The sequence below is a fragment of the Hippichthys cyanospilos genome, chromosome 18, assembly GCF_059441005.1.
Source record: "Hippichthys cyanospilos isolate Australia breed blue-spotted pipefish chromosome 18, RoL_Hcya_1.0, whole genome shotgun sequence".
In the NCBI taxonomy this organism is placed as follows: domain Eukaryota; kingdom Metazoa; phylum Chordata; class Actinopteri; order Syngnathiformes; family Syngnathidae; genus Hippichthys; species Hippichthys cyanospilos.
In genome coordinates, this window is record NC_142386.1 from 3,187,034 (window position 1) to 3,204,852 (window position 17,819).

Below are 17,819 nucleotides of genomic sequence, written 5' to 3' on the forward strand. Positions count from 1 at the left end.
ATATGAGCTAAAGATGGACAATGTTTTTAAAGAAAAGACTGATTATCATGTTCGCCTTTACATGTGGGGTTGTGGGTTCGGCTCCGGCCTTCCTGAGTGGAGTTTGCATGTTATCCCTGTGCCCATTTGGTTGGGTTATCTGTAAGTGTTCCAATTGCCTCCCGCATTCCAAAAATTTGCACGGTAAGGTGTATTGTACACTCTAATTTGTCCTTAGGTGTGATTGGTTGTTCATCCAGCCGTGCCCTGTGATTGGCTGGGAACCAGTTCGGGTTGTATCACATCTACTGCCCGAAGATGGCATGGATAAGTCAACAGAATGGATGGATATGTAAAGGCATAAAAATATATATGATAAAAGAAATAAGTGGGGACACAAATTTACCACTCTTTTGAACGTTTATTACATGCTGAAAAACATACAATTATAGCCGAACAAAATGAATATGAATTTAAAATTTTACTTTCAAAGAATTCCCAGTAGTAATACAGAATATGTAAAAGAAAAAAATTCAAAACGCAAGATATCTAGAAATAAATACACCAGCGCTGTGAATGTAGACCAGGAAAATCTAAAACATCAAATCTGAAATGCTGTCCCTAATAATTTGCATCGAAAAGGACTGCGCAAGTACAATTCTGCTGTGTCTACTTACATGAAGGTTCCCACCCTAAAGAAAAAAAAACCAAAAACATGGCCGCAACCCATTTTGCTTGTCATTCTATGTGTATGTATGATTAGTACATGTGTGGCAAAGCATTCTGCGAATCAAAACATTCTGCAAGATATTTTGTAGATAACAAGTGACGTGATGACCAAGTTGTCCTTCACCCGGGAAAGTTTGAGACAGCAACATTCTCACGGCGAATGAGAACGTGTCCATTCTCATGGCCAAACGTTTCTTCATTGCAAGCACTCCGATTGATTGTAGCTCATTTATCATTTTTACAAATTTCGTAATCTTGAGGTATTCTTCCAGGTGGAGACATTGACGAACGATGAGCGGACAACCGAGAAAGTCCGCTTTGTGTCCAACTGAGTGTTTGAGCTTCAAAAATGGATTTTCTTTGCCCTATGGTGTTTCTCAACGCGAGCATCTCCGTTTTAAGTTTGCGAAGGTTGAAATACTTCTGTTTTGCCTCTGAAGGACTCAGCCAAGTCTCCTCAAATCTTTGCTGGAATGTTGTCTTTTCTCTGCTATATTTCTGAAGCAGATGGGTAAGCTCTTCCAGCTGTTTCTCCAAGTGTTTTTTCATCTCTCGCCCGGTGCATTTTATCTGCTCAATCTCCGTTTTTTCCACGCTCGTATCCTTCCAGATTTTTCGCAAGCAATCTCTTCTTGAGATGTTCACGGCGGAAGCTCCTCTGGAGCTCTCATCGGGAAGCCCCCGTTCCTGTTCCGGTCCTGTTTCGGCACTGATGGATCTGAAGAGAGGAGCTTCTCTTTGGTGGAACGTGTATTGAACTGTGATTTCACGATGTGGATCTTCTCTAAGGCTCCGCTTGCTTTCAAGGACTCTTGTATTCTGCACAACGTATTTCTTGAGCCCCTTCCTGGTTTCATCCATTTTCAGGCGTTCTTCAAGTGAAATTTCAAGTTGTCCTTTCGATGATTTTCTCATTACAGGATGGCCGCTCCTTTGTTCTATTACTTTACAATAAGAACGCATTAGTTTCTGCTCAAGTCCATTCAACATGTCCTCCATTAGTTTATTCAAAATGAGGTTATGTTGATTTTTTTGTGCGTACTGATGCAGACTTCTTTGGAACGCACCATGCAGCCTTTGACTTAAAAATGTGAATTTTGCTCTTATAAATTCACAGGTATTTCTCATTTTCGTAACCTCCTGGTTGATTCTGTCCTTAGCACAATCCACATCTTCTCTTTGATTTATCATTTTTGACAGCAGCTGATCCATTCGGCGCCTTTGTCTCAGCAAGATTTTGTCTTTCAGTGACATTTGGTTTGTAATGCGATCAAGGTCTGAAAGTGTCTTCTTCAAGGCAAGGGATATTTTCTCTATTCCTTTCAGGTTGCCTTCAAATTTCAGTTTATTTTTGTAAATGTCAAGTTTCTTCTGATTCACCTCCTGCAGATTGGTCATGACTCGTTCTAGGGATTGTATGTTTGTCCTGAAGTGATCTTCCCACAGGTTCAGCTCAGTCCAACGTCGTTCCATCCTAATTGTTTCAATTAATTGTCTTTCCCTCTCAACATTGAAATTTCCTAATGAAGGTAAAATTTCCCTCTCACTGCTGACTCTGTCTAAAGTAGAATCAACATCTTCCAAGTTCAGATCAAGTTCTTCTTTTTGTTTCACCATGGAGAGACGATCGTCCATCTGGATCCTTCTTCTCAGCAGGACTTTGCTTATAGTTGCAACTTGGTCAGTCATCTGAACAAGGTCTGCAAATGTGTTGTTCATGGCAAGTGACAATTTCTGCATACCTTCCGTTTTGGCTTGTAATTTAATTGATTCCTGGTCAACATTTTCACGTTTCTTCTCAATCGCTTCCTGCAAGCCGGCCTTCACTGTTTTTAGGATTGCAAATTTGGTTTTTAATTGATCTTCTCGACGTGTCAGCTCCACTTCCCGTTGTTCTCCTTTTTGTTTCACAATGGAGAGACGATCATCCATCTGGATCCTTCTTCTCAGCAGGACTTTGCTTATAGTTGCAACTTGGTCAGTCATCTGAACAAGGTCTGCAAGTGTGTTGTTCATGGCAAGTGACAATTTCTGCATACCTTCTGTTTTGGCTTGTAATTTGATTGATTCCTGGTCAACATTTTCACGTTTCTTCTCAATCACTTCCCGTAAGCCGGCCTTCACTGTTTTTAGTATTGCAAATGTGGTTTTTAATTGATCTTCTCGACGTCTCAGCTCCACTTCCCGTTGTTCTCCTTTTTGTTTCACCATGGAGAGACGATTGTCCATCTGGATCCTTCCTCTCAGCAGGACTTTTCTTATAGTTGCAACTTGGTCAATCATCTGAACAAGGTCTGCAAATGTGTTGTTCATGGCAAGTGATATTTTCTGCATACCTTTCGTTTTGGCTTGTAATTTGATTGATTTCTGGTCAACATTTTCAAGTTTCTTCTCAATCGCTTCCTGCAAGCCGGCCTTCACTGTTTTTAGGATTGCAAATTTGGTTCTTAATTGATCTTCTCGACGTGTCAGCTCCACTTCCCGTTGTTCTTCTTTTTGTTTCACCATGGAGAGACGATCGTCCATCTGGATCCTTCCTCTCATCAGGGCTTTTCTGATAGTTGCAACTCGGTCAGTCATCTGAACAAGGTCTGCAAATGTGTTGTTCATGGCAAGTGACATTTTCTGCATACCTTCCGTTTTGGCTTGTAATTTGATTGATTTCTGGTCAACATTTTCATGTTTCTTCTCAATCACTTCCTGCAAGCCGGCCTTCACTGTTTTTAGTCTTGCAAATTTGGTTTTTAATTGATCTTCTCGACGTGTCAGCTCCACTTCCCGTTGTTCTTCTTTTTGTTTCACTGTGGAGAGACGATCGTCCATCTGGATCCTTCCTCTCAGCAGGACTTTGCTTATAGTTGCAACTTTGTCAGTCACCTGAACAAAGTCTGCAAATGTTTTGTTCATGGCAAGTGACAATTTCTGCATACCTTCCGTTTTGGCTTGTAATTCTATTGAATTCTGGTCAACATTTTCAAGTTTCTTCTCAATCACTTCCTGCAAGCAGGCCTTCACTGTTTTTAGTCTTGCAAATTTGGTTTTTAATTGATCTTCTCGACGTGTCAGCTCCACTTCCCGTTGTTCTTCTTTTTGTTTCACCGTGGAGAGACGATCGTCCATCTGGATCCTTCCTCTCAGCAGGACTTTGCTTATAGTTGCAACTTTGTCAGTCACCTGAACAAAGTCTGCAAATGTTTTGTTCATGGCAAGTGACATTTTCTGCATACCTTCCGTTTTGGCTTGTAATTCTATTGAATTCTGGTCAACATTTTCAAGTTTCTTCTCAATCGCTTCCTGCAAGCCGGCCTTCACTGTTTTTAGTCTTGCAAATTTGGTTTTTAATTGATCTTCTCGACGTGTCAGCTCCACTTCCCGTTGTTCCATCTTTTCGTTCTCGATGGCCAGTCTTCGTCTGTGGAACTTTTCCCTCTCATTCATGACTCTTTCAGTTTCAGCGTCAAGGACTTTTTGCTTCTCAAGCTCGTCTCGTTGTTTCACCAAGCTTGACATCAGACCTTCCAGACGCACTCGTTCTCTCTGCAACAGTTTGTTTTGATGTGATATTTGTTCTGGTGCTTGCTCAAATTCTGTAAGCATCTTCTTCAAGGCAAGCAACGTTTTCTCCACGTCTTCCTTTTTCATTTCCAAATTGTGTTCTTTCTTGGAATTGTTTTGAAGTCTCTTCTGTGTGCTCTCCAGTAGATTGGTCTTTGCTTTTTCAAGTGATTGCATGTTCATTTTTAGGTGATCTTCACACGCTTTCAGCTCAGACTTCAGTTGTTCTGTTTGTTGAGTTGTTCTGCTGTCGAGTTCATCTTTTTGTTTCACCATACTTGACAGAAGATCATTCAACCGGATCCTTGTCTTCAGTAGACCTTTGATCTTATTTGTGACTTGGTCTGTCATCTGAAGGTCTCCAAATGTGTTCTTCATGGCTAGTGACATTTTCTGCATGCTTTCCTTGTTGGCTTCTGGCTGAAGTGCTTTCATGTAAATGTTTTCACGTTTCTCCTGGAAGTTGGCCTTCACTGTTTTTAGTATTGCAAAGTTGGTTTTCAAGTCATCTTTCACCTCCGCTTCTTGTTGTTCCATCTGACTTCTCAAGATGTATTGGCTTCTTCTGTCTACATCAATAACGTTTTTCTTTGCAACTAAAATTTCCTTCTCGTTCATGACTCCTTCAATTTCAGCATCAAGGATTTTTTGCTTGTCCTCAAGCTCTTCTCTCTGTTTCACCATGCTGGAGAGCAGATCATCAAGCCGGATGCTTTCTCTCAGCAACACTTTGTTTTTGTGTAATATTATGTCTGGAACTTCTGGCTCAAGGTCTGCAAGTATTTTCTTCAAGGCAAGTGATATTTTCTCAACACCTTCCAGGTTGCCTTTTAATTTGATCCTAGTTTTGTAAATGTTCTTAAGTTTCTTATCCTTCACCGCCTGGAGATTGGTTCTTAAGGTTTCTAGGGATTTTTTGTTTGTCAGTAAGTGAGCTCGCCACACTTTAAGCTCAGATTGCTCTAGTTCCATCTTGTTCTTTTCTATTGCCTGTCTTTCCCTCTGAACTTCTATATCATTCTCCAGCAAACGTAACTTTTCCCTCTCACTGCTGACTTTGTTTGAAGAAGAATCAACATCTTCTCTGAACTTCTCAAGTTTTTCTTTTTGTTTCAATATGTTTGAGAGAAGATTGCCCATCTGGATCCTTCCTCTCAACAGCAATTTGCTTATGGTTGCAGCTTGTCCTGTCATCTCAACAAGGTCTACAGATATGTTGGTCATGGCAAGTGACATTTTCTGCATTCCTTCCTTTTTCGCTTCTAATTTGTGTGTTTTCTCGTAAACATTTTTGAATTTTTTCTGAATCGCCTTCTGGAAGTTTGCCTTCATTGTTTTTAGAAATGCAATGTTTGTTTTTAAGACATCTTTCCATGCTTTTAGCTCTACTTCCTGCAGTTCCATCTTCTGCTTCTCACTGTCTAGTCTTCTTCTGTTTTCGTCAATGTCATTTTGCTTTGCAATTAAGTCTTCCCTCTCATTAAGGACCTTTGCGTTTTCAGAATCGATGACTTTTTGCTTCTCCTCAAGATCTTCTCTTTGTTTCAGCATGCTTGACAGCAGACCATGAAGCCTAATCCTTTCTCCCTGCATCTCTTTGTTCTGGCGGATTTTTCGTTCTGACACTTGCCCAAGCTCTGCTAACATCGTGTTCATAGCAAGGGACATTTTCAGAATTCCTTCCTTTTTGGTTTCTAAATCGAATCCTCGATTGGAAATCATTTCAAGTCTCTTCTGAGTCATCCACTGGAAGTTTGTCTTTCCTCTTTCTAGTAATTCCATGTCAGTTTTTAACTGATCTTCACACACTTTCAGCTGTGACCTCAGTTGATTTGCTTTTTCTTTTTCCATCGAAAGACTTTCTCTACTTGCATCAATGTTGTTCTTCCTCGAAAGTATTTTTTCTCTCTCCTTGCAGATTCTGTCCAAATCATAATCCATCACTTCTCTCTTCTCATTGAGTCCTTCTCTTTGTTTAATCATCTTTGACAGCAGCTGGATCATTTGGTACCTCTGTCTCTGCAGCAATTTTTCTTGAAGTGTCACCTGCTCTGCATCCTGATCAAGGTCTGCAAGCGTCTTCTTCAAGGCAAGTGTTATTTTCTCCATGTCTTCCTGGTTGCCTTCAAATTTCAGTTTATTTTTGTCAATGTTCTCAAATTTCTTCTGATTCGCCTCCTGAAGATTGGTTTTTACTTGTTTTAGGGATTTCATGCTGGTCACTAAGTGATCGCTCCACAGTTTCAGTTCAGACTGCCGACGTTCCATCTTGTCCTTCTCCATTGTTTGTCTTTCTGTCTCAATAGCAAGCTTCTTCTCAAGCAAGAGTACCATTTCCTTCTCAATGTTGACTCTAACTAAAGCAGAATCAACATCATCTCTGTTCTGATCAAGTTCTTCCTTTTGTTTCATCATACAAGAGAGCAGATCTCCCATCTGGCTCCTTCCTCTCAGCAGCACTTTGCTTTTAGTTGCTACTTGGTCATTCATCTGAACAAGGTCTGCAAATGTGTTTTTCATGGCAAGTGACATTTTCTTTATGTTTTCCCGTTGAGCTTCTAATATTGGTGTGTTCTTGTAAAGGTTTTTAAGTTTCTTCTCAATAGCTTCTTTGAAGTTGGCCTTGACTGTTTTGAGTAACGGAATGGCAGTTTTTAAGTCATCTTCCCATGCGGTCAGCTTCTTCTCTTCTTGTTCCATCTTTTCTATCTCAATGTCTAGCTTTCGTCTGTCTTCATCAAGATTGCTTTGCTTCGAAACGACTTCTTTCCTCTCATTGATGACTTTTTCATTTTCAGCAACTAGGGTTTTTTGCTTCTCTTCAAGCTCTTCTCTTTGTCTCAGCATGCTTGAAAGCAAACTAGCGAGCCTGATCGCTTTGTTCTCCAGTGCTTTGGTTTGGTTTATTATTTGGTCCGGCTCATGCTCGAGGTCTGCTCGCATCTTCTTCAAGGAACGCAACAAGTCCTGCATGCTTTCCTTTTTCTTTTCCAAATGGAGTCCTTTCTTGGAAATATTTTTCAGTGACTCCTCTGTAGTCCCCTGGAGATTGGTCTTTACTCTTTCTAGGGATTTCATCTTGGTCAATAAGTCATCTTCCAATACTTTTAGCTCAGATCGCCGTAGTTTCATCATGTCCTTTTCTATTTCTTGTCTTTCCTGTTCAGCATCAATCTCATTCTCCAGCAAATGCAACTTGGTCCTCTCATTGCTGAGATGTTCTAAGGAAGAATCAACAGCTTCTATGTTCTGGTTAAATTCTTCTTTTTGTTTCACCATACTTGAGAACATCTTATCCATCTGGATCCTTCCTCTCAGCAGCACTTTGCCTTTAGTTGCTACTTGGTCTGTCATCCAAACAAGATCTTCAAATGTGCTCTTCATGGCAAGAGACATTTTCTGCAGGTCTTCCTTTTTGCCTTCTAGTTTCTTTGCTTTCTTGTGGACATTTTCAAGTTTCTTTTCAGTCACCTCTTGGAATTTGGCCTTCAATGATTTTAGCATTGCAAAGTTTGTTTCTAAGTGTTCTTCCTTTGCTGTCAGCTCCACTTCCTGTCGTTCCATCTTCTCTTTCTCAGTGTCAAGTCTTCGTCTGTCTTCAACAATACCATTTTTCTTTGCAACTAACTGTTCCCTCTCATTCACGACTCTTTCAGTTTCAGCAGAAAACAGTTTTTGCTTCTCCACAAGCTCTTCTTTTTGTTTCTCCAGGCTTGACAACAAAACTTCTAGCCGCATCCTTTCTCGGTCCAACACTTTGTTTTGGTCTACTCTTTGATCCGTTATTTGCTCAAGATCTGCAAGCAACTTCTTCAAGGCAAGTGACATTTTCTGCACGCCTTCCTTTTTCATTCCGAAATTGAGTCCCTTCTTGGAAATGTTTTCAAGTATCTTCTCAATAGTCCCCTGGAGGTTAGTCTTTGCTTTTTCTAGTGAATGCATGTTTGTTTGAAGGTGATCTTCGCGCGCTTCCAGCTCAGACTTCATTTGTTCTGCTTTCTCCATCTCACTTGACAGATCTTCCCTATCTACAGAAATATTATTCTTAATTGAAAGTAACTTTTCCCTCCCCGTGCTTAATCTCGCCATAGCAGAATTCATATCTTCTATCTTCTCAATGAGCTCTTCTTTTTCTTCTCCCATTTTTGAAAGCAGACAATCCATCTGCCTTCGCAGCATTTTGTCTCTGCATGACACTTGGTGGGCAATCTGCCGAAGTTCTGGAAGTGTATTTTCCAAGGCGAGTGATATTTTCTCAATGCTTTCCTGGTTGCCTTCTAATTTGAGTTTGTTTTTGTAAATGTTCTGAAGTTTCTTTTCATTCACCTCCTGGATGTTGGTCTTCATCTTTTCTAGTGATTTTAAATTGGTCGTTAGGTGAGCTTGCCACAGTCTCAGTTCAGACCGCCGTTGTTCCAGCTTTTCCTTCTCCGTTGCTTGTCTTTCCCTCTCAACATGGATATCATTCTCCAGTACGAGTAACTGTTCCTTCTCACTGTTGACTTTTTCTAAGGCGGAATCAAAATCTTCTCTTTTCTTAGCAAGTTCTGCTTTTTCTTTCACCATACGTGAGATGATATCGCCCATCTGGATCCTTCCTTTCAGCAGCGGTTTACTTTTATGTGGTACTTGGTTTGTCATTGGATCAAGGTCTGCAAATGTATTTTTAAAGGCAAGTGGCATTTTTTGCAAGTCTTCCATTTTGGCTTCTAATTTGATTGCTTTCTGGTCAACATTTTGAAGTTTCTTCTCAAACATCTCCTGCAAACTGGCCTTCACTGTTTTTAGTAATGCAAAGTTCGTTTTTAATTGATCTCCCCAACCTGTCAGCTCCACTTCCTGTTGTTCCATCTTCTCTTTTTCGAAGGCCAATCTTCGTCTGTCTTCATCAAGATTATTTTTTGTTGCAACTAACTTTTCCCTCTCATTCATGACTGTTTCAGTTTCAGCATCTAGCATTTTTTGCTTCTCCTGAAGCTCTTCTGTTTGGTTCCCTATGCTTGACAGCAGAGCATCAAGCCGAATCATTTCTTTCTGCATCACTTTGTTTTGGTGTTCCATTCGATCTGGCATATGCTTAAGTTCTGCTTGCATCTTCTTCAAGGCAAGCGCCATCTTCTGCACGCCTTCCTTTTTGGTTTCCAAACTGAGTATTTTCTTGGAAATGTTTTCAAAGCTCTTCTTCGTGGTCTGTTGGAGATATGTCTTTGCTTTTTCGAGTAAGTGCATGTTTGTTTTTAAGTCATCTTCACACACTTTCAGTTCGGACTGCCGTTGTTCTGCTTTCTTCTTCTGAATCGACAGATTTTCTTGGTCTCTATTAATGTCAGACTTAATCAAATGTAACTCTTCCATCTCTTTGCTGATTCTGTCCATAGCAGATTCTGTGTCTCCTCTCGTTTTCCTGATTTGTTGACTTTGTTGGATCATTTTTGAAAGCATCTTATTCATCTGGAACCTTTGTCTCAGCAGCAAACTTTCTTTGAGTGAAACTTGGTCTGTGATCTGATCAAAATCTGCAAGTGTATTCTCCAAGGCAAGTGATATTTTCTTGATGCTTTCCTGGTTGCCTTCTAATTTGAGTTTATTTTTGGAAATGTCCTCAAGTTTCTTCTCATTCACCTCCTGGATATTGGTCTTCATCATTTGCTGTGAATTCATGTTGGTGACTAAGTGAGCTTGCCACAATCTGAGGTCAGACCGCCGTTGTTCCATCTTGTCCTTTTCTATTGCTTGTCTTTTCTTCTGGACTTCAAGATCTTTCTCCAGCAAAAGTAACCTTTCCTTCTCACTGGTGACTTTATCTAAAGAAAAATCAACTTCTTCTCTGTTCTTTTCAAGTATTTCTTTTTGTTTCACCATGCTTGAGAGAAGATTGCCCATCTGGATCCTTCCTCTCAACAGCCCTTTGCTTATAGTTGCGACCTGGTCTGTCAACTGAACAAAGTCTGCAAATGTGTTCTTCATGGAGAGTGACATTTCCTGCAATCTTTCCTTTTTGACTCCTAATTTGACTGCTTTCTTGTAAACTTTTTCAAGTTTCTTTTCAGTCACATTCTGGAAGTTAACCTTCACTGTTTTGAGCAAGGTAAATTTGGTTTGTAAGTGATTTTCCCAATCTGTCAGTTCCAATTCCTGCTGTTCCATCTTCTCTTTCTCGATGGCTAGTCTTTGTCTTTCTTCATCTATATCGTTTTTCTTTGCATTTAAGTTCTCCTTTGCATTAAGGACCAGTTTAGTTTCAGCATCAATGACCTTTTGCTTGTCCTCAAGCTCTTCTCTTTGTTTCACCATGCTTGACAGCACACCATCAAGCTGGATCCTTTCTCTCTGCAAGTCTTTGTTTTGGTCTGGTGCTTGCTCAAAGTCTGCTACTTTTTTATTCAAGGCAAGCAACGTATTCTGCAACGCTTCCTTCTTGGTCTCCAAACAGAGTCCGTCCTTGGAAATGTTTTCAATTCTTTTCTTAGTAGTCCTCTGGAGGTTAGTCTTTCCTTTTTCGAGTGACTGCATGTTCGTTTTTAAGTGATCTCCCCACACTCTCAGCTCAGACCGCCGTTGTTCCATCTTGGCCTTTTCAAGAGTTTGTCTTTCCCTCTGGACTTCAAGATCTTTCTCCAGCATAAGTAACTTTTCCCTCTCACTGGTGACTTTATCTATAGAAGAATCAATTTCCTCTCTGTTCTTTTCAAGTTTTTCGTTTTGGTTCACCATGTTTGAGAGAAGATCGCCCATCTGGATCCTTCCTCTCAACAGCCCTTTGCTTATTGTTGTGACCTGGTCTGTCATTTCAACAAGGTCGGCCATTGTGTTCTTAATGGCAAGTGACATTTTCTGCAAACCTTTCCGTTTGGCTTCTACTTTCATTGTTTTCTTGTCAAGGTTTTCATTTTTCTTCTCAATCACCCCCTGGAAGTTGACCTTCACTGTTTTTAGTAATGCAAAGTTCGATTTTATCCTATCTTCCCAAACTGTCAGCTCCACGTCCTCTTGTTCCATCTTCTCTTTCTCTGTGGCTATTCTTCTTCTGTCTAGATCAATAATGTTTTTCTCCGCAACTAATTGTTCCCTCTCATTCACGACTCTTTCAGTTTCAGCATCAATGACCTTTTGCGTTTCCTCAAGATCTTCTCTTTGTTTCACCATGTTCGAGAGGAGACCATCAAGCTGGATCCTTTCACTCAGAAATGCTCGATTTTGGTCTGGCACCCGCTCAAAGTCTGCTACCATCTTATTCAAAGCCAGCAACGTGTTCTGCAAGGATTCTTTTTTGGTTTCTAAATTGAGTCCTTTCTCAGAAATGTTTTCAATTCTCTTCTTAGTGGTCCTCTCAAGGTTTGTCTTGGCTTTTTCCAGTGATTGCATGTTCATTTTTAAATGACCTTCTCTCAATTTCAGCACTGCGCGTCCTTGTTCCGCTTCCTTCTTCTCAATCAGCAGACTTTCCCTATCTTCATCGATATTATTCTTAACTGAGATCAGGTTGTCCCTTTCCTTGCTAATTTTGTCCATTGCAGAATTCACATATTCTTTCCTCTCAATGAGTTCTTCTTTCTGTTTCACCGTTTTTGACAACAGCTGAGTCATCTGAAACCGGATTCTAAATAGCAAACTGTCCTTAAGTGACACCTGGTTTGCAAACTGATCAAGCGTCTTCTTCAAGGCAAGTGATATGTCCTCAACGCCTTTCAAGTTGCTTTCTAATTTTATCTTAGTTTTGGAAATGTTCTCAAGTTTCTTCTCATTCACCACCTGAAGATTGGTCTTTAAGGTTTCTAGGTATGTTTTGTTCTTCAGTAAATGATCCTGCCATCCTTTTAGCTCAGACTTGTATTGTTTTAATCCTTTCATTAAGTTTAACTTGGCACTTTCAATGCTGATTCTTTCTATGGAAGCATCAACATCTTCTCTGTTTTGACCACGTTGTTCATTTTGGTTCAGCATTTTTGACAGCTGATGATCTAGCTGAGTCCTTTCTCTTAGAAGATGTTTGTTTTTGTGTAATACTTGGTCTCTTGCTTCATTAAGGTCTGCAAGTGTCCTTTTAAAAGCGGGTATCATTATCTGCTCATCTTTCTTGTTGGTTTCTATTTTGAGGAATGTTTTGTAGATCATCTCCTGGAGATTTGTCTTTGCTCGTTCTAGTGATTTTATGTTGGCCATTACGTGAGCTTGCTCAGAACGTCGTTGCTCCATCCTGTCCTTCTCTATTGCTTGCCTTTGCCCCTCAAGATCATTGCTGAGTGGGGCTAAAACAGAGTCAACATCTTCTCGGTTCTGATCAAGTTCTTGTTTTTGTTTCATCATACTTGAGAGCATATCATCCAACTGGGTTCTTTTTCTCAGTTGGCTTTTAGTTGCTACTTGGTCTGTCATCTCAACAAGGTCTGCATATCTTCTCTTCAAGGCAAGCAATATTTTTTGCAAGGCTTCTTCATTGACTTCCAATTCAAGTGCTTTCTTCTCAATGCTTTTGAGTTTCTTCTCCATAGCCTCCTGGAAATTGACCTTCACTGTTTTTGGAAAGGAAATCTTTGTTTTGAAGTCATCTTCCCAACCTGTTAGCTCCAAATCCTCTTGTTCTATCTTCTCTTTCTCAATGGCTAGTCTTCGTCTTTCTTCATCGATATCATTTTTCTTTGCATCTGACAGTTCCCTCTCATTAATGACACTTTCAGTTACAGCATCAACAATTTTTTGCTTCTCCTCAAGTTCTTCTCTTTGTTTCATCCTTCTTACCAGCAGACCATGAAGCCGGATGCTTTCTTTCTGCAACGCTTTGTTTTGGCGTATTATTTGGTCTGGTTCTTGCTCAAGCTCTGCAAGGATCTTCTTCAAGGCAACTGACATTTTCTGCACACTTTTCCTCATTATTTCTAAATTGAGTCCTTTCTCGGAAATGTTTTCAAGTTTCTTCTTGGTTGTTCCCTGGAGATTGGTCTTTGCTTTTTCTAATGATTCCTTGTGAGTTTTTTGGTAATCTTCACTCACATTCAGCTCAGAACGCAGTTCTTCTGCTTTGTCCTTCTCAATTGACAAATGTTCTTTTTCCTTGTTTATTCTTTCCATCGTACACTTCATAGCTTGTCTCTTTTCAAGGAGTTCTTTTTGATTCATCATCTTTGAGAACAGCTGATCCATCTGGTATCTCTGTCTCAGTAGCAAACTGTATTTGAGGGACACTTGGTCTGCAATTTGATGAAGTTCTGGAAGTGTATTCTCAAAGGCTAGTGATATTTTCTCGATATTTTCCCGGTTGCCTTCTAGTTTCAGTTTATTTTTGTAAATATTCTCGAGTTTCTTCTCCTTCACCTCCTGGATATTGAGCTTCATCATTTCTAGTGATTGCATGTTAGTGATTAAGTGGCCTCGCAGTTGTTTCAGTTTGTCCTTCTCAATCGTTTGCCTTTCCCGCTGAATTTCAATGTCTTTCTCCAGCAAAAGTAAATTTTCTCTCTCGCCGCTGATGTCGTCTAATGAAGAATCAACATCTTCTCTGTTCTGATCAAGTTTTTCTTTTTGTTTTATCATACATGAGAGCAGATCTCCCATCTGGCTCCTTCCTCTCAGCAGTAATTTGCTTTTAGTTGCAACTTGGTCCGTCATCTGAACAAGGTCTTCAAATGTGTTCCTCATGCCAAGTGACATTTTCTGCAGACCTTCCTTTTTGGATTCTAATTTCAGTGCTTGCTGGTTAACGTTTTCAAGTTTCTTCTCAATCACCTCCTGGAGGTTGGCCTTCACCGTTTTTATCAAGGGAATGCTCGTGTTTAAGTCATCCTCCCATGCTTTTAGCTCCTCTTCTTGTTGTTCTATCTTCTTTTTCTCAAAAGCTAGCCTGTGTCTGTCTTCATCAATATCAGTTTTCTTTGCAACCAACTGTTCCTTCTCAATCATGACTCTTTCGGTTTCAGCCTCAATGACTTTTTGCTTTGTTTCAAGTTCTTCTTTATGTCTCACCATTTTTGAGAGCAAATTACCCATCTGGATCCTTCCTCTCGGCCGCACTTTGCTTTCAATTGCTTCTTGGTCCGTCATCTGGACAAGTTCTTCAAATGTGTTCTTCATGGCAAGTGACATTTTCTGCATGGCTTCCTTTTTGGCTTGTAGTTTCATTGCTTTCTGATGGACATTTTCAAGTTTCTTTTCAGTCGCATCCTGGATGTTGGCCTTCAACGTTTTTAGTAATGCAAAGTTTATTTTTAAGTCATCTTCCCTTGCTGCCAGTTCCATTTCCTGTTGTGCCATCTCCTGTTGCCCAATGGCTAGCTTCCGTCTATCGACTTCATTATCATTTTTCTTTGCGACCAACTCTTCCATCTCATCTATGACTCTTTCAGTTTCAGCATCGACGACCTTTTGCTTCTTCTCAAGTTCTTCTCTTTGTTTCACCATGTTAGAGAGGAGACCATCAAGTTGGATCCTTTCACGAAGCAATACTTTGTTTTGGTGAACTATTTGGTCTGGAACCTGCTCAAGGTCTGCAAGCATCTTCGTCAAAGCGAGCGACGTTTTCTGCATACCTTTCTTTTGAGTTTCTAAATGAAGTTCTTTCCTAGTCATGTTCTCAAGTCTCTTCTCAGTTGTCCCCTGGAGATTGGTCTTTGCTTTTTCCAGTGACTGCATGTTCCTTTTTATTTGATCTTTGCACACTTTCAGCTCAGACTGCATTTTTTGTGTTTTCTCCTTCTCAATTGACAGATCTTCTCTATCTACGGCAATGTTTTTCTTTATTGAAAGTAACTTTTCTCTTTCCTTGGTGATTCTGTCCATAGCAGAATCCGTTTTGTGCCTCTTGTCATTGAGTTCTTCTTGTTCTTGCATCATCTTTGACAGCAGCTGACCCAACTGGTACCTCTGTTCCTGCAGCATTTTGTCTCTAAGTGATACTTGCACTGCAATTTGATCAAGATCTGCAAGCATCTTCTTCAAGACAAGGAATTCTGTCTCTGTATTTTTCTGGTTGTCTTCTTGTTTTAGTTTATTTTTATAACAGAGCTCAAGTTTCTTCTCTTTTACTTCCTGGAGATCTTTCTTGAATTTTTCCAGGGATTTTATGTTGTGAGCTTGCCACACTTTCATCTCAGATCGCCGTTGTTCCATTCTGTTTTTCTCAATTTCTTGTCTTTCTGTGTCAACATGAATTCTATTCTCCAGTAAAACTAACTGCTTCCTCTCACTACTGATTCTGTCTAAAGCAAATGAAACATCTTCTGTGTTCTTATAAAGTTCTTCTTTTTGTTTCACCATATGAGAGAGCAAATCACCCAATTGGACCCTTCCTCTCAGCAGGTGTTTTCTTTTTATTGCGACTTGGTCTGTCATCTGAATAAGGTCTTCAAACGTGTTCTTCAGCTTAAACGAAATTTTCCGCATGCCTTCCATTTTGGCTTGGATTTTAAGTGTTTTCTTGGAAATATTTTCACGTTTCTCTCCATTTACCTTCTGGAAGTTGGCTTTGACTTTTTTTAGTAAAGCAAAGTTTGTTTTTAATTGATCTTCCCAAATTTTCAGCTCCACTTCCATCTTCTCTTTCTCGATGTCAAGTCTTCGTCCGTCTTCATCAAGGTCATTTTTCTCGACGTTTATCTTTTCCCTTTCATTCATGACTTTTTCAGTTTCCACATCAAGAACTTTTTGCTTCTCCTCAAGCGCTTCTCTTCGTTTTTCCATGCTTGACAGCAGAACATGGAGCCGGATGCTTTCACTCTGCAACACTTTGTTTTGTTGGAACTTTTGGTTTGGCACTTGAAAGTCTGCTAGCATCTTCTTCAAGTTAAGCGACATTTTCTGCATGCCTTCATTTTTTATTTCTAACTGGAGTCCATTCTTGGCAATGTTTTCGGTTCTCTTCTCGGTAGTACTCTGGATGATGGTCTTTGCTTTTTCGAATAATTGCATGTTGGTTTTAAAGTGATCTTCCCATACTTTGACTTCAGACCGCCGTTGGTCCAGATTGTCCTTCTTAAGTGTTTGTCTTTTCCTCTCAGCAGCAATACTTTTTTCCAGCAAAAGTAACTTTTGCCTCTCATTTCTGACTTTGTCTAAAGCGGAATCAACATCTTCGCTGTTCTTATTAAGTTCCTCTTTTTGATTCAACATACTTAAGAGCAGATCGCCCATCTGGATCCTTCTCCTCAGCAGGAGTTGGCTTTTTATTGCTAGGTAATCTGTCATCTGCAAGAGCTCTGCAAATATGGTCTTCATCTTACCCGACATTTTCTGCATAGCTTCTTTTTTGGATTCCAATTTGAATTCTTTCTCATAAAGATTTTCAAGTTTCTTCTCAATCACCTCCTTCAAGTTGGCCTTAGCTGTTTTTAGTAAGGGAACGCTACTTTTTAAGTCAGCTTCCCATGTGGTCAGTTGCATTTCCTGTCGTTCCATCGTTTCTTTCTCCATCGCTAGTCTTCGTGTGTCTCCATCTATATCGTTTTTCTTCAAAAACAACATTTCTGTGTCAGCATCAACAACGTTTTGCTTCTCTTCAAGATCTTCTTTTTGTTTCTGCATGCTTGACAGCAGACCGTCCAGCCAGATCCTTTCTCTCTGCAACATTTTATTTTGACGTAGGGTTTGGTCTGGTACTTGTTGAAAATCTGCTAGCGTCTTCTTCAAGGCAAACGACATTTTCTGCAAGCCTTCCTTTTTAGTTTCTAAATTGAGTCCTTTCTTAGACATGTTTTCAAGTCTGTTCTTAGCCATCCCCTCTAAATTGGTCTTTGCCTTTTTTAGTAATTGCATTTGAATTTTTAAGTGATCTTCACACGCTTTCAGCTCAGACTGAAGTTGCTCTGCTTTCTCCTTCTCAACCGACAGACGTTCTTGATCTCCATCAATATTAGTCTTGATTGAAAGTAACTTTTCCCTCTCCGTTCTGATTCTGTCCATAGCGGAATCTGTGTCTTCTCTCTTCTTACTGATTTGTTGACTTTGTTTGATCATTTTTGAAAGCATCTTATTCATCTGGTACCTCCGTCTCAGCAGCAATTTGTTTTGGAGCGACACTTGGTCTGTGATCAGATCAAGATCTGCGAGTCTATTCTCCAAGACGAGTGAAAGTTTTTCAATTCTTTCCTGGTTGCGTTCTGATTTGAGGTTATGTTTGGAAATTTCTTCAAGTTTCTTCTCATTCACTTCCTGGAGGTTGGTCTTCATCATTTCTAGGGATTTTGTGTTTGTGATTAGGTGAGCTTGCCACACTCTCAGGTGGGACTGCCGTTGTTGCAGCTTTTCCTTTTCCATTGCTTGTCCTTCCGTTTGAACTTCAATATCATTCTCCAGCAAAAGTAACTGTTCCATTTCACTCCTGACTTTGTCTGAAGAAGAATCGAGATCTTTGTCGTCCATATCAAGTTTGTCTTTTTGTTTCACTATACTTGAGAGCAGATCACCCAGCTGGATTCTTGCTTTCAGCGGGACTTGGCTCTTAATTGTGACTTGGTCCGTCATCTGGACAAGGTCTTCAAATGTGTTCTTCATGGCAAGTGACATTTTCTGCATGGCTTCCTTTTTGGCTTCTAGTTTCATTGCTTTCTGATGGACATTTTCAAGTT

General features: G+C 40.0%; 3 protein-coding genes across 3 annotated transcripts; all 3 read right to left on the reverse strand.

Moving 5' to 3' along the window:
- Positions 1 to 380: 380 nt before the first annotated feature.
- LOC148408472 (uncharacterized) lies at positions 381 to 9,174 on the reverse strand. The gene has a single exon (XM_088440354.1). The coding sequence runs from the start codon at positions 9,112 to 9,114 to the stop codon at positions 934 to 936; it is 8,181 nt and encodes a 2,726-aa protein (XP_088296480.1). The 5' UTR covers positions 9,115 to 9,174; the 3' UTR covers positions 381 to 933.
- Positions 9,175 to 9,521: 347 nt separating this feature from the next.
- Positions 9,522 to 14,658, reverse strand: LOC148408473 (uncharacterized). Its single transcript, XM_088441368.1, has 2 exons — positions 9,611 to 14,658; positions 9,522 to 9,555 (listed from the first exon to the last, which is right to left on the reverse strand). The coding sequence occupies exons 1-2, from the start codon at positions 14,656 to 14,658 to the stop codon at positions 9,522 to 9,524; spliced, it is 5,082 nt and encodes a 1,693-aa protein (XP_088297494.1).
- Positions 14,659 to 15,584: 926 nt separating this feature from the next.
- LOC148408474 (uncharacterized) lies at positions 15,585 to 17,715 on the reverse strand. Its single transcript, XM_088441369.1, has 2 exons — positions 15,706 to 17,715; positions 15,585 to 15,599 (listed from the first exon to the last, which is right to left on the reverse strand). Exons 1-2 carry the CDS (start codon positions 17,713 to 17,715, stop codon positions 15,585 to 15,587), a joined length of 2,025 nt encoding a protein of 674 aa, XP_088297495.1.
- Positions 17,716 to 17,819: the final 104 nt, after the last annotated feature.

Bases quoted from the DNA above. Each gene is read 5' to 3' on its own strand.
- LOC148408473 (XM_088441368.1), bottom strand. From the start codon at position 14,658: ATGGTGAAACAAAGAGAAGAACTTGAGAAGAAGCAAAAGGTCGTCGAT. The intron at 9,556-9,610 runs GTTACATTTGAT...CTGTCGATTCAG, and splicing joins ATCAGCAAAGAGATGGAAGA to AAGAAGAAAGCAGAACAACG.
- LOC148408472 (XM_088440354.1), bottom strand. From the start codon at position 9,114: ATGGAACAACAGGAAGTGGAGCTGACAGGTTGGGGAGATCAATTAAAA.
- LOC148408474 (XM_088441369.1), bottom strand. From the start codon at position 17,715: ATGACGGACCAAGTCACAATTAAGAGCCAAGTCCCGCTGAAAGCAAGA.